At 41.3% G+C, this 13,059-nt stretch overlaps 1 protein-coding gene across 2 annotated transcripts in view; it reads right to left on the reverse strand.

Moving 5' to 3' along the window:
- Positions 1 to 13,059, reverse strand: part of LOC129828025 (tenomodulin-like) — a 147,921-nt gene that overhangs the window by 10,771 nt on the left and 124,091 nt on the right. Inside the window, exons 3-4 of one of the 2 annotated variants that reach the window (XM_055889429.1) lie at positions 12,358 to 12,498; positions 6,889 to 6,996 (exon numbers count right to left, since the gene is read on the reverse strand). In XM_055889429.1, coding sequence (XP_055745404.1) covers positions 6,889 to 6,996; positions 12,358 to 12,498 — 249 coding nt within the window. Of the gene's footprint in view, positions 1 to 6,888; positions 6,997 to 7,285; positions 7,484 to 12,357; positions 12,499 to 13,059 lie in introns of those variants that run through there. The other variant, XM_055889430.1, reaches the window with a different exon arrangement.

Genomic DNA, 13,059 nt, shown 5'->3' on the forward strand with positions numbered 1-13,059 from the left:
CTTGTTAACAAACTATAGTTTTGACAAAACTACTTTGTGCATGACACAAGTAATTTTTCCAACAATTGTTACCGACAGATTATTTCACTTATAATTCACTGTATCACAATTCCAGTGGGTCAGAAGTTTACATACACTAAGTTGACTGTGCCTTTAAACAGCTTGGAAAATTACAGAAAATGATGTCATGGCTTTAGAAGCTTCTTATAGGCTTGAGTCAATTGAGTCAATTGGAGGTGTACCTGTGGATGTATTTCAAGGCCTACCTTCAAACTCAGTACCTCTTTGCTTGACATCATGGGAAAATCAAAAGAAATCAGCCAAGACGCCAGAAAAAAAAATTGTAGACCTCCAAAAGTCTGGTTCATCCTTGGGAGCAATTTCAAAACCCCTGAAGGTACCACGTTCATCTGTACAAACAATAGAACTCAAGTATAAACACCATGGGACCACGCAGCTGTCATACCGCTCAGGAAGGAGACGCATTCTGTCTCCTAGAGATTTACGTACTTTGGTGCGAAAAGTGCAAATGAACACCAGAACAACAGCAAAGGACCTTGTGAAGATGCTAGAGGAAACAGGTACAAAAGTATCTATATCCACAGTAAAACGAGTCCTAAATCGACATAACCTGGAAGGCTGCTCAGCAAGGAAGAAGCCACTGCTCCAAATCCTCCAAGAAAAAAAACAGACTACAGTTTGCAACTGCACATGGGGACAAAGGTAGTACTTTTTGGAGAAATGTCCTCTGGTCTGATGAAACAAAAATATAACTGTTTGGCCACAATGACCATCGTTATGTTTGTAGGAAAAAGGGGGAGGGTTGCAAGCCGAAGAACACCATCCCAACCATGAAGCACGAGGGTGGCAGATTCATGTTGTGGGGGTGCTTTGCTGCAGGAGGGACTGGTGCACTTCACAAAATAGATGGCATCATGTTAAAAAAATTATGTCGATATATTGAAGCAACATCTCAAGACATCAGTCAGGAAGTTAAAGCTTGGTCACAAATGCGTCTTCCAAATGGACAATGACCCCAAGCATACTTCCAGAGTTGTAGCAAAATGGCTTAAGGACATCAAAGCCAAGGTATTGGAGTGGCCATCACAAAGACCTGACCTCAATCCTATGGAAAATTTGTGGGCAGAACTGAAAAAGCGTATGCGAGCAAGTAGGCTGCAAACCTGACTCAGTTACACAAGCTCTGTCAGGAGGAATGGGCCACAATTCACCCAATTTATTGTGGGAAGCTTGTGGAAGGCTACCCAAAACGTTTGACCCAAGTTAAACAATTTAAAGGCAATGCTACCAAATACTATTTGAGTGTATGTAAACTTCTGACCCACTGGGAATGTGATGAAAGAAACAAAATCTGAAAGAAATAATTCTCTCTATTATTCTGACATTTCACAGTCTAAAAATAAAGTGGTGATCCTAACTGACCTGAGACAGGGACTTTTTACTAGGATTAAATGTCAGGAATTGTGAAAAACTGAGTTTAAATGTATTTGTCTAAGGTGTATGTAAACTTCCGACTTCAACCGTATATCAGTCATCAGTCAGAAAGAGTGTGTCTTGACCTGCTCCTGATATCTGCTCCTGCATTTAACCCAGTCATTAGCAACAGAGCGTTGGGGTAGGTGCATGTCTGACGTCAATGTGTGCCAATTACAATGCTAATTTCATATGGTCAAAAAAAATAATAATTGTATAACGATGTTGCGACATAAGCTATGGTGTAATGGAATGTTTCGCCTTGTGTGGTAGGTTTTGTGGGTTTTGACACTCTTATGTAGGTGTCATAACCAGCCATAAAATAACACTATATGTCACACCAGGTGTAAATATATCTGTCATGACAGTGTTTTATGACCATATTATAACAAGTTATGTCAGCTGCTATGACACATGACATGGTTATGACCGTGTCATAATGTGTTATGACGCTGGGTGTCAAGTAAAGTGTTACCCACACTTTAAAAAATGTGAATGCTCCGCATGTTCAAAATGACACACAACTTTTTGTTTTAGTCATATGACATTTACCTACCTACATATAATTCCAAGAATCTGTGGTTTTTCCATGCATTGTTTGGCAATTGTTTGTGTTTTTCTTATCTGAGTGGGAGGTTTCCTTGCCAGCGAGGTTGGTTGTGGCAATACATATTAAGTGGTTACCCTGAGGAGGAAGAAGAGATCCAATAACACACTGTTCTACTGTCTGAAGAAGGAGGACAACGGGAATTTCATCAGCTTCAAGACTGGAGGGAAACTAGGGGAGGCTCAGGGATTACAGCCTCCCATCATTTCATATGAGGAACAAAGTGAAATTGGCCGAAGATACCGGCGGCAAACAATTCATGTTTGTCACCTGGTTCTACTCCCCGGGTGCTTTATTTCCTTATCAGCCACTCGCAGCTCCCCCACCGGCTGCATTGTTTTCACCTCACTTCTGAGAATCTGAGGCCCCTGACGTCCACCACTGAGCCCACATTCACATAGCCCGCAGCTTGGCTGAGCTGAGCAGCAGCAAAAGCGGTTTTGTTTTTAATTAACCACTCTGTGGTTCACACGGTCGTAACATTTCTCAATTGACTGCCTCGCCTGGTTCACCAACTACTTCTCAGACAGAGTTCAGTGAGTCACATCGGAGGGCCTGTTGTCCAGACCTTTGCCAGTCTCTATGGGGGTACCACAGGGTTCAATTCTCGGGCTGACTCTTTTCTCTGTATATATCAACGATGTCGCTCTTGCTGCGAGTGATTCCCTGATCCACCTCTACGCAGACGACACAATTCTCTATACTTCTGGCCCTTCTTTGGACACTGTGTTAACTAACCTCCAAACGAGCTTCAATGCCATACAACACTCCTTCCGTGGCCTCCAACTGCTCTTAAACGCTAGTAAAACCAAATGCATGCTTTTCAACCGTTCACTGCCCGCACCCGCCCGCCCGAATAGCATCACTACTCTGGACAGTTCTGACTTAGAATATGTGGACAACTACAAATACCTAGGTGTCTGGCTAGACTGTAAACTCTCCTTCCAGACTCATATTAAACATCTCCAATCCAAAATTAAATCTAGAATAGGCTTTATATTTTGCAACAAAGCCTCCTTCACTCACACCGCCAAATATACCCTCCATAAAACTGACTATCCTACCAATCCTCGACTTTGGCGATGTCATTTACAAAATAGCTTCCAATACTCTACTCAGCAAGCTGGATGCAGTCTATCACAGTGCCATCCGTTTTGTCACCAAAGCCCCTAATACCATCCACCACTGCGACTTGTATGCTCTAGTCGGCTGGCCCTCGCTACATATTCGTCGCCAAACCCACTGGCTCCAGGTCATCTATAAGTCTTTGCTCGGTAAAGCCCCGCCTTATCTCAGCTCACTGCTCACGATAACAACACCCACCTGTAGCACCTGCTCCAGCAGGTATATCTCACTGGTCATTCCCAAAGCCAACACCTCCTTTGGCCGCTTTTCCTTCCAGTTTTCTGCTGCCAATGACTGGAACGAATTGCAAAAATCACTGAAGCTGGAGATGTATATTTCATAGCCCATCTGTACATAGCCCATCTGTAAATATCCCACCCAATCTACCTACCTCATCCCCGTATTGTTTTTATTTAAATTTTTCTCCTGACAGTGCTGGTGTAACTGAGTCAGGTTTGTAGGCCTCCTTGCTCTCACATGATTTTTCAGTTCTGCCCACACATTTTCTATGGGATTGAGGTCAGGGCTTTGTGATGGTCACTCCAATTCCTTGACTTTGTTGTCCTTAAGCCAATTTGCTACAACTTTGTAAGTATGCATTGTCATTGTCATTTGGAAGACCCATTTGCGACCAAGCTTTAACTTCCTGACTGATGTCTTGAGATGTTGCTTCAATATGTCCACATCATTTTCCTTCGTCATGATGCCATCTATTTTGTGAAGTGCACCAGTCCCTCCTGCAGCAAAGCACCCCCACAACATGATGCTGCCACCACTGTGCTTCATGGTTGGGATGGTGTTCTTCGGCTTGCAAGCCTCCCCCTTTTTCCTCCAAACATAACGATGGTCATTATGGCCAAACAGTTATATTTTTGTTTCATCAGAACAGAGGACATTTCTCCAAAAAGTACGATCTTTGTGCAATTGCAAACCGTAGTCTGACTTTCTTCTGGCGGTTTTGGAGCAGTGGCTTCTTCCTTGCTGAGCGGCCTTTCAGGTTATGTCGATATAGGACTCATTTTACTGTGGATATAGATACTTTTGTACCTGTTTCCTCCAGAATCTTCACAAGGTCCTTTGCTGTTGTTCTGGGATTGATTTGCACTTTTCGCACCAAAGTACGTTCATCTCTAAGATGCGTCTCCTTCCTGAGCGGTATGACAGCTGCGTGGTCCCATGGTGTTTATACTTGCGTACTTTTGTTTGTACAGATGAACGTGCTACCTTCAGGCATTTGGAAATTGCTCCCAAGGATGAACCAGACTTGTGGAGGTCTACACATTTTTTTCTGGCATCTTGGCTGATTTCTTTTGAATTTCCCATGATGTCAAGCAAAGAGGCACTGAGTTTGAAGGTAGGCCTTGAAATACATCAAATGATGTCAATAAGCTTACCCCAAGCTTCTAAAGCATTGATATCATATTCTGGCATTTTCCAAGCTGTTTAAAGGCACAGTCAATTTAGTGTTTATAAACTTCTGACCCACTGGAATTATGATACAGTGAATTATAAGTGAAATAATCTGTCTGTAAACAAATGTTTACAAACTTCAGACGGGCCTGGACATGCGCTGGCTTGAGCAGGGGGACCTTGCGTGCGCTGCAGGATTTTAATCCATGACGGCGTAGTGTGTTACTAATGGTTTTCTTTGAGACTGTGGTCCCAGCTCTCTTCAGGTCATTGACCAGGTCCTGCCGTGTAGTTCTGGGCTGATCCCTCACCTTCCTCATGATCATTGATGCCCCACGAGGTGAGATCTTGCATGGAGCCCCAGACCGAGGGTGATTGACCGTCATCTTGAACTTCTTCCATTTTCTAATAATTGCGCCAACAGTTGTTGCCTTCTCACCAAGCTGCTTGCTTATTGTCCTGTAGCCCATCCCAGCCTTGTGCAGGTCTACAATTTTATCCCTGATGTCCTTACACAGCTCTCTGGTCTTGGCCATTGTGGAGAGGTTGGAGTCTGTTTGATTGAGTGTGTGGACAGGTGTCTTTTATACAGGTAACGAGTTCAAACAGGTGCAGATAATACAGGCAATGAGTGGAGAACAGGAGGGCTTCTTAAAGAAAAACTAACAGGTCTGTGAGAGCCGGAATTCTTACTGGTTGGTAGGTTATCAAATACTTATGTCATGCAATAAAATGCAAATTAATTACTTAAAAATCATACAATGTGATTTTCTGGATTTTTGTTTTAGATTCCATCTCTCACAGTTGAAATGTACCTAAAAATTACAGACCTTTGTAAGTAGGAAAACCTGCAAAATCGGCAGTTTATCAAATACTTGTTCTCCCCACTGTATGTAAACTTCCGACTTCAACTCTATACGAATTAGTATGAGCTAATGTAGTAGTTAATATGGGTAAATGATGAATAAATACATTGATAAGATATAATTATAATGTGTTAATATTTAACAAGTCATTGAACAAATAATTTGATTGAGAAATGCACTGCACAGTGTAGTTAAGGGTGTCATATACACAGTACTGTAGGGTGTCATTTCCACAGTAGAAAGGCTATGTACCAGTATAATATTATTATGCGGACTTGTTTTTGACTAATCCAGTGTGATTGTGAGCTAACCCTGTGTGTGAGCATACGTGTGTCTGCACGCTCGTGTGTGTGTGTGTGTGTGAGATTAAGCGTGTGTGCATCCTTGCTCTAATCACACACCAAGTATCTTCCGCTAACCGCTGGAGCACCTCTTCTTCCTCTCTCTTCCCAGTCTACTCCTCACCACAGCCAACGCCCCTATCTAATTGATGCCACAGACGTTTAGTTAGGTTTCACAATGTGCAAAAGAAGACAACAACGAAAGGGAATAGGGTGCAGGCTGGACAATTACTCTCTGTAAACAGGGACCAGACATTCAAAAGATGAGAGAGAAGGGGATGCAGCCTGGTTCTCCCTCTAAACAGCTTGTGTTCCTAAAGTCAGAAAGGGATATCTGGGATTTACTTAACATGACAATGGAGCAACATTGAAACATTGTTTTAATGATGTAGCTGGTAATTGCCATCTGTAAAATGTAAGTGAGAGTGGAGGATGGTAGAGGCTGAAAATATTTTGTGAGGCATTCATCTGCCGAACTTCATATACAGCTCTTAGGTGAAATGAATCGCTCGAAGTAATGTACGCACCCTTTAATGGCTTATACCTCTTCCTCAGATCCCTCTCTTACGTTCTCTTTCACACTTACCCCTTTAGGCTATTTTGGTCAAGCCTTTGGAGGAGTATGATTACAAATGTATATTAGTTCAAGATTGACAGCAAACACCATTTGATGTGTGGGTTGGGGGTTGGTGGGTTTGCGGGCAGCTTTCAGACGGTTTCATGTGTGCTGGAGACAGAGCTTATACTTCAGCGGGAGAAGGCGGAGAAGAGCGGATGGTCAGGGTGAGTGTTTGAGCGCAGCTCCCCCGACTCGTCTTCTCTGTTTATTCCTACTACCCCTGCAAAATACATATTTTCCTCCACACACACACACACACACACACACACACACACACACACACACACACACACACACACACACACACACACACACACACACACACACACACACACACACACACACACACACACACACACACACACACACACACACACACACACACAAACACATTGAGTCAGAGAAATGCAGATATTCATACTGTACCAGTATCTCCGTGTTCAAGGTCGCCACCTCTGTCACTTTGGGAAGCTCCCTGGTCTGGGTCTTGATGTAACACCTCTGATGTTTGGCGAACCGGATACCTGTGATTCCCTTTGAGTGGAAAAAGCGAGATGGAATAACACACCATTCTGATACGTATCATTTATTATTTTGTCTGCGATGTGGAACAGCATAGCGATTGTGCGATATCATTTTTCAAAAACGTTTCTTCAGTCCCTTGAAGAAAAATCTAAGCTCTTAATAACTAACAGAAGTTAGAACCTAATGAGGGTGCCTTTTGATTTTCTTAATCTTTGTTTTTCCTCCTTCTACCTCTTTTCTTCTACCTCCTTCTAGATTACAGCACATTCAAAGACGATTTAGCTCCCGCAACACAAACCTCACTTTCAGAAGAGATTGAGTAAAAAACGAGGGGTTCTTCCAGGCTAAACAATACTTGATAGAGAGGATGTCTCAAGCAGGAAAGCCAAGCGACGTATCCCAGGACGAAGCAGCGGAGGCATCCCAAATGGCACCCTTTTCCCTTGATAGTGCCTTCGGAAAGCATCAACATCCCTTTTTCACATTTTGTTGTGTTGCAGCCTGAATTCAGAATGAATTCAATTGAGATTTGGTGACACTAGCCTACACACAATACCCCACAATATCAAATGGGAATTATGTTTGTATTTCTTTTTAAACATTAATAAAAAATGAAAAGCTGAAATGTCTTGAGTCAATAAATATTCAACTCCTTTGTTATGGCAAGCCTAAATTATATATACAGTGGGGCAAAAAAGTATTTAGTCAGCCACCAATTGTGCAAGTTCTCCCACTTAAAAAGATGAGAGAGGCCTGTAATTGTCATCATAGGTACACTTCAACTATGACAGACAAAATGAGAAAAAAAAATCCATTGTAGGATTTTTTATGAATTTATTTGCAAATTATGGTGGAAAATAACTATTTGGTCACCTACAAACAAGCAAGATTTCTGTCTCTTACAGACCTGTAACTTCTTCTTTAAGAGGCTCCTCTGTCCTCCACTCGTTACCTGTATTCATGGCACCTGTTTGAACTTGTTATCAGTATAAAAGACACCTGTCCACAACCTCAAACAGACACACTCCAAACTCCACTATGGCCAAGACCAAAGAGCTGTCAAAGGACACCAGAAACTTAATAATAATAATGACACATAATAAGTTCAATGGACTCACTGTGTGCAATAATAGTGTTCAACCCAGATTTTTGAATGACTGCCTCATCTTTGTACCCCACACATACAATTATCTGCAAGGTCCCTCAGTCAAGCAGTGACTGAGGAACCTTACAAAGCCTCGCAAAGAAGGGCACCTATTGCTTGATGGATTAAACAAAAGCAGGCATTGAATATCCCTTTGAGCACGGTGAAGTTATTAATTACACTTTGGATGGTGTATCAATACACCCAGTCACTACAAAGACGCAGGCGTCTTTCCTAACTCAGTTGCCAGAGAGGTAGGAAACCGCGTAAGGATTTCACCATAAGGCCAATGGTGACTTTAAAACAGTTACAGAGTTGAATGGCTGTAATAGGAGAAAACTGAAGATGGTTCAACGACATTGTAGTTACTCCCCAATACTATGTATCTTGTTTGCAACAAGGAACTAAAGTAATTATACTGCAAAATTAATAATGAACTTTTTTTCCTGATTACAAAATGTTATGTTTGGGGCAAATCCAACACAATTCATCATTGAGTACCTCTTCATATTTTCAAGCATAGTGGTGGCTGCATCATGTTATGGGTATGCTTATCATCGGCAAAGACAAGGCCAAATAGGAGTTGCTTACCAAGACGACATTGAATGTTCCTGAGTGGCCTAGTTACAGTTTTGATTTAAATCGGCTTGAAAATCTGTGGCAAGACTTAAATGGCTGTCTAGCAATGATCAATAACCAACTTCACAGAGCTTGAAGATTTTTTAAAATAATAAATGTGCAAATATTGTACAATCCAGATGTGCAAAGCTCTTAGAGAAGAACCCAGAAAGACACCGCTGTAATTGCTACCAAAGGTGATTCTAACATGTATTGACTCCGGAGGTTGAATACTTATCTAGTCAAGATATATCAGTGTTTTATGATTCATATTTTTTCTTCCACTTTGACAGAGTATTTTGTGTACATTGTTCACACAATTTTTAAAATGTAAATCCATTTTAATCCCACTTTGTAACACAACAAAATGTGGAAAAAGTCAAGGGGTGTGAATACTTTCTGAAGTTACTGTATACGGCATAGGGTGATATTTTTAATGCATCCAGTGTTTCTACGGAGACTGCCCCCGCTGAATTAGTCAGTCATAGGTTCCTGTCACTCTCTTAATCTGTGCAGCCTAGTGAAGAGCCACTCTTTTCAGCTCCATTGATGATCCCCCACCTTGTGGAATGCAGGGCCTTTTGAATTTGACGACGACAGGAGAAAGCCTATTTCAACAAAGCAGACATATCTGTTAATTATCTTTGTGTGCAATTATCTGTTTGACTAAGTAGTTCTGCTGGAATAAGTCTGAAAGCCCACGAAAGCATATGAGATTGTAACTCGTGCCGTCTCTAGGGCTACCTGAGTCATGTGCATGTGAGAATAGAGTGCTGGATCTTCACCGGCCACGCTCGCCTTAACATTGTATCACGGTAAGTGGTGGCATGAAAATGGACTTGATTCAATCATAACTTAATTACATCTCCATGGCGTAGAGCTCTAATAACCTTTCTGACTTCTTTAAATTAGCGTTAACTTGGAAATACGGACGTTCTATTCCACTTGCCTTTAGAGGTCACACACGACGACATGATATGAAGCCTGTCATAATCCCCCTTGTCTGTAATTGTCTTTAAAACGCCGCAATAATAGTCGCCAACACAGACGTATAATGTTTACGCCTGACTTTATTGTGATGAGCCCCTGTGTATTTTACTGTAACGCCGAGCGCCACTGCAGAGAGAGAAAAAGGACAATCTCGTGATGTGACGCAATGATTAACGGAGTTGGTCAACCAGAAAATAAAGAAAATACACATCATTATGGGGATAATAAATGGGAAAAGGATGCAAGGTTTATAAAATAATGTCAGAATACCGGCTCGCTATTCATCCCTGATTTAACATGCTACACGTATACTGATAGCTTTAAGCTTTCCAACTGAACAATGATTTGATTGGAGGGCTCATTGCATGGCCATTGCAGAGAAAGGTTAGGGGACGCTGTACTAATCCTTGTCACTTGGGCTCTATATTACCATCTCTTCCCTAGCATCTTGTGAGTGTCAGCCCAGGTAATGTGTTGAGGAAACAAACATGGATGCTCGTTCTACCTTTAATAAATGATCAGTTATTAACTCCACACTCTCCTCTCGGCTCCTGTTAAAGGGGGCCCTAAACCCATGCCATGAAATATTATCTCTGAGTCGCTGAACCTCTGTTTGTGATTTCCTTTCATTCACAGTCGTGTTCAGGGTCGTGCACATTTAAGGCACAAAACTGGAAAAACTTTTCACAGCGGACAATATAAATTATCGTTTGTTTTTTGACATCTTAAGGTAGTGCCTTCCTCTTTCAGTCCATTTCCCTCTGTTTTGAGCCTAATGGACACAACCCAGGATTAATGTCGCTTGCCGTAAACAATAAACAATGTAATCTTTGGATATTGGAATATCTGAGACACAGTATGTCGTTTAAGGAAAATATAGATTATTTAACGACTAAATGTAAAGCAGATAATTGCAGTATAGAATCTCGATTGATATGACGAGGAACTGTGTGTTGCTCATAAAGGTAACCTGGAAGACTTCACATAAAAAGGATCAGTGTCTTAGATTGAATCAATTTGTAGAACACAAGTTTGTATTGATGTCAAGCGCAAGGTTCTGGCCTACTCTCATCTATACTCTTTCCCCCAAATTAATTCTACATCATTATTTGAAAAGTATTCTTGTATTATTGCTTATTTTGATATGGTTCGAAAGTAATTCATTGTGTAATAGGAATGATTTAGAGCTTTACTCTAGTTCCAGATATCATTTTTAACAAAAGAGAGTAACCTTCAAAATACATAGATGCTGTCTTTTGCATCGAATTGCATCAAAATATATATATTTTTTAGAATATATATCTTATTTAGAAGAGCTACATTGAAATACATTAGACGTGTTGGTGGTAGTTGCACTATGTGACCATAATTATTGTCATACACAAGACTGTTGAATATGCTTGAATGCCAGTCCTGTCCTCTACCGGTATTCTTATCAGTTCTTGTGACCATAATGATTCTAATACATTACTGTTGAATATGCTTGAATGCCAGTCCTGTCTTTTACTGGTATTCTTATCTCCACTTCTTGTTCCCTAGGTTCGTCCTGCAGCATGTTCCCTGTATTAACCTGAACAAAAGAAGCGACATTATCTGCCCATTTCAATTCCTCATTCACAGCCCTTGAGTTTGACGGAGATGGTTTTTAAGGTGGCTTTTGAATTTGTAATGACTTGAAACATCCTTTATTTTAAAAAGTCTATTCAATCCCCCCCCCCCCCCCCCCTCAGCTAACACTTAGTATAACTTATAATAAGGTTTGTGTTTTCCTTCACTCTCTTCTTTTCTTTTGTAATCAAAATGGCTGGAATTACTCCGCTCGCTCACTTGTTTCGCTGTCTCCCGTGGCAGTGCTCGGAATCAAATGCATTTTCTTAGTGAATTTGATTCACCGACAGAAGTGGATAATTCAGACTGGATGGGATGGAGGAGGAACCAGCAATATGCGTGCTTTCCATGTATGTTTGTGTGTGTGTGCGCGCGCGGCAAGTGCTTGCGTGTGAGTATGAGTGTGAGACGTAACTGAGACCTCTTGATATTAGATATTTCGTTTTGTATAGAAAAAAAGTGTTCCAAAAACGTTTTTCAGATGTTCCCATAGGATAAATATTTTTGGTTTCAGGTAGAACATTTTTGGGTTCCATGTAGATTGTAGAACCCTCTTGAAAAGGGTTCTACATGGACCCCAAAAGGTTTTTACCTGGAACCAAAAAGGGTTCTCCAAAGGATTCTCCTATGGGGACAGCCGAATAACCCCTTTAGGTTCTAGAAAGCACTTTTTGTGTGTGTGTGCGTGTTGGGTAAGGGATGGTGTATGAGAGGGAGTTGAAAGCGCTTGTTATGAGTTATTTAGTATTATTTATGACACGCATTGTCACATCAGCTTTTTCTGTGTGAGAGAGAGAAGAAAACAGGAGAGAGTGCAGGGTATTGTCGAAGAAGATATGATTTCAGGAGAACAGAAATGTTTTTACACAGTATAAGAATCATTTGGAAAGGGCTCAAACACAAATTCAATCATTTTGCAAAAAAACTATAATAATAATAATAAAAAGGTGACTGTAAATGAAGTATGCATAAAGTATACTGTACATAATGTGTATTTTGTCAATACTTACATGTTTGAAGTCGTGGACCTCGAGGACCTCATTGCTACCGTTGCCCATCCTGAAGATCTCAATGCGGTGGGTGGGGTCAATCTTCATGATGCTGTCTGTTTCCATGCCGTCCAGCACGGCCTTATAATGTTGGTCGTACACCTGGAGACACAGGACCAATCAGAAACATCCTCAGCCTAGCTGACAGGTCATTTAACCAATAACACATGAGGGTGGGGCAACTTAACTGAATAGCTCAAATCTACAGCCTTTCAATAGGCTTAATATCAGTGACGCGTATTCATGGATGCCAAGGGAAGCCAGGCTACCCCAAAAACTTTACCAATAAAGAAATATAAAAACCTAAATAATGTATCTTTCGTCTCTGTGTTTCATCATTTTCCTTCAAGTTCGCAAGAGGCACCGGAGAAAACATGCCAGCGAGCAGAACAGCGCCCCTCTGTCTCTATGTGTAGCCCGTCTATCTGATGCTGTCTGATCAAAAAGAGTATGATATTGTTGCCGCCGTAGCATTGAATGCAAGGGAAGCCAGCGAGCATTTGGCCTCCATTTGAACAGTAAAATAATAGCCAATCAGCATTGAAAGGATCTGAGCGAGCTCAACTGTGAATGGTCCTGGCGCCAGTTTGGATTTGGCCTCACACCAATCACATCACAACAAAAGCCAAACGTCATTGACATTTGGACTTCTGGTTCTACTTA

Source organism: Salvelinus fontinalis, chromosome 29, assembly GCF_029448725.1.
Source record: "Salvelinus fontinalis isolate EN_2023a chromosome 29, ASM2944872v1, whole genome shotgun sequence".
NCBI classification, from domain to species: domain Eukaryota; kingdom Metazoa; phylum Chordata; class Actinopteri; order Salmoniformes; family Salmonidae; genus Salvelinus; species Salvelinus fontinalis.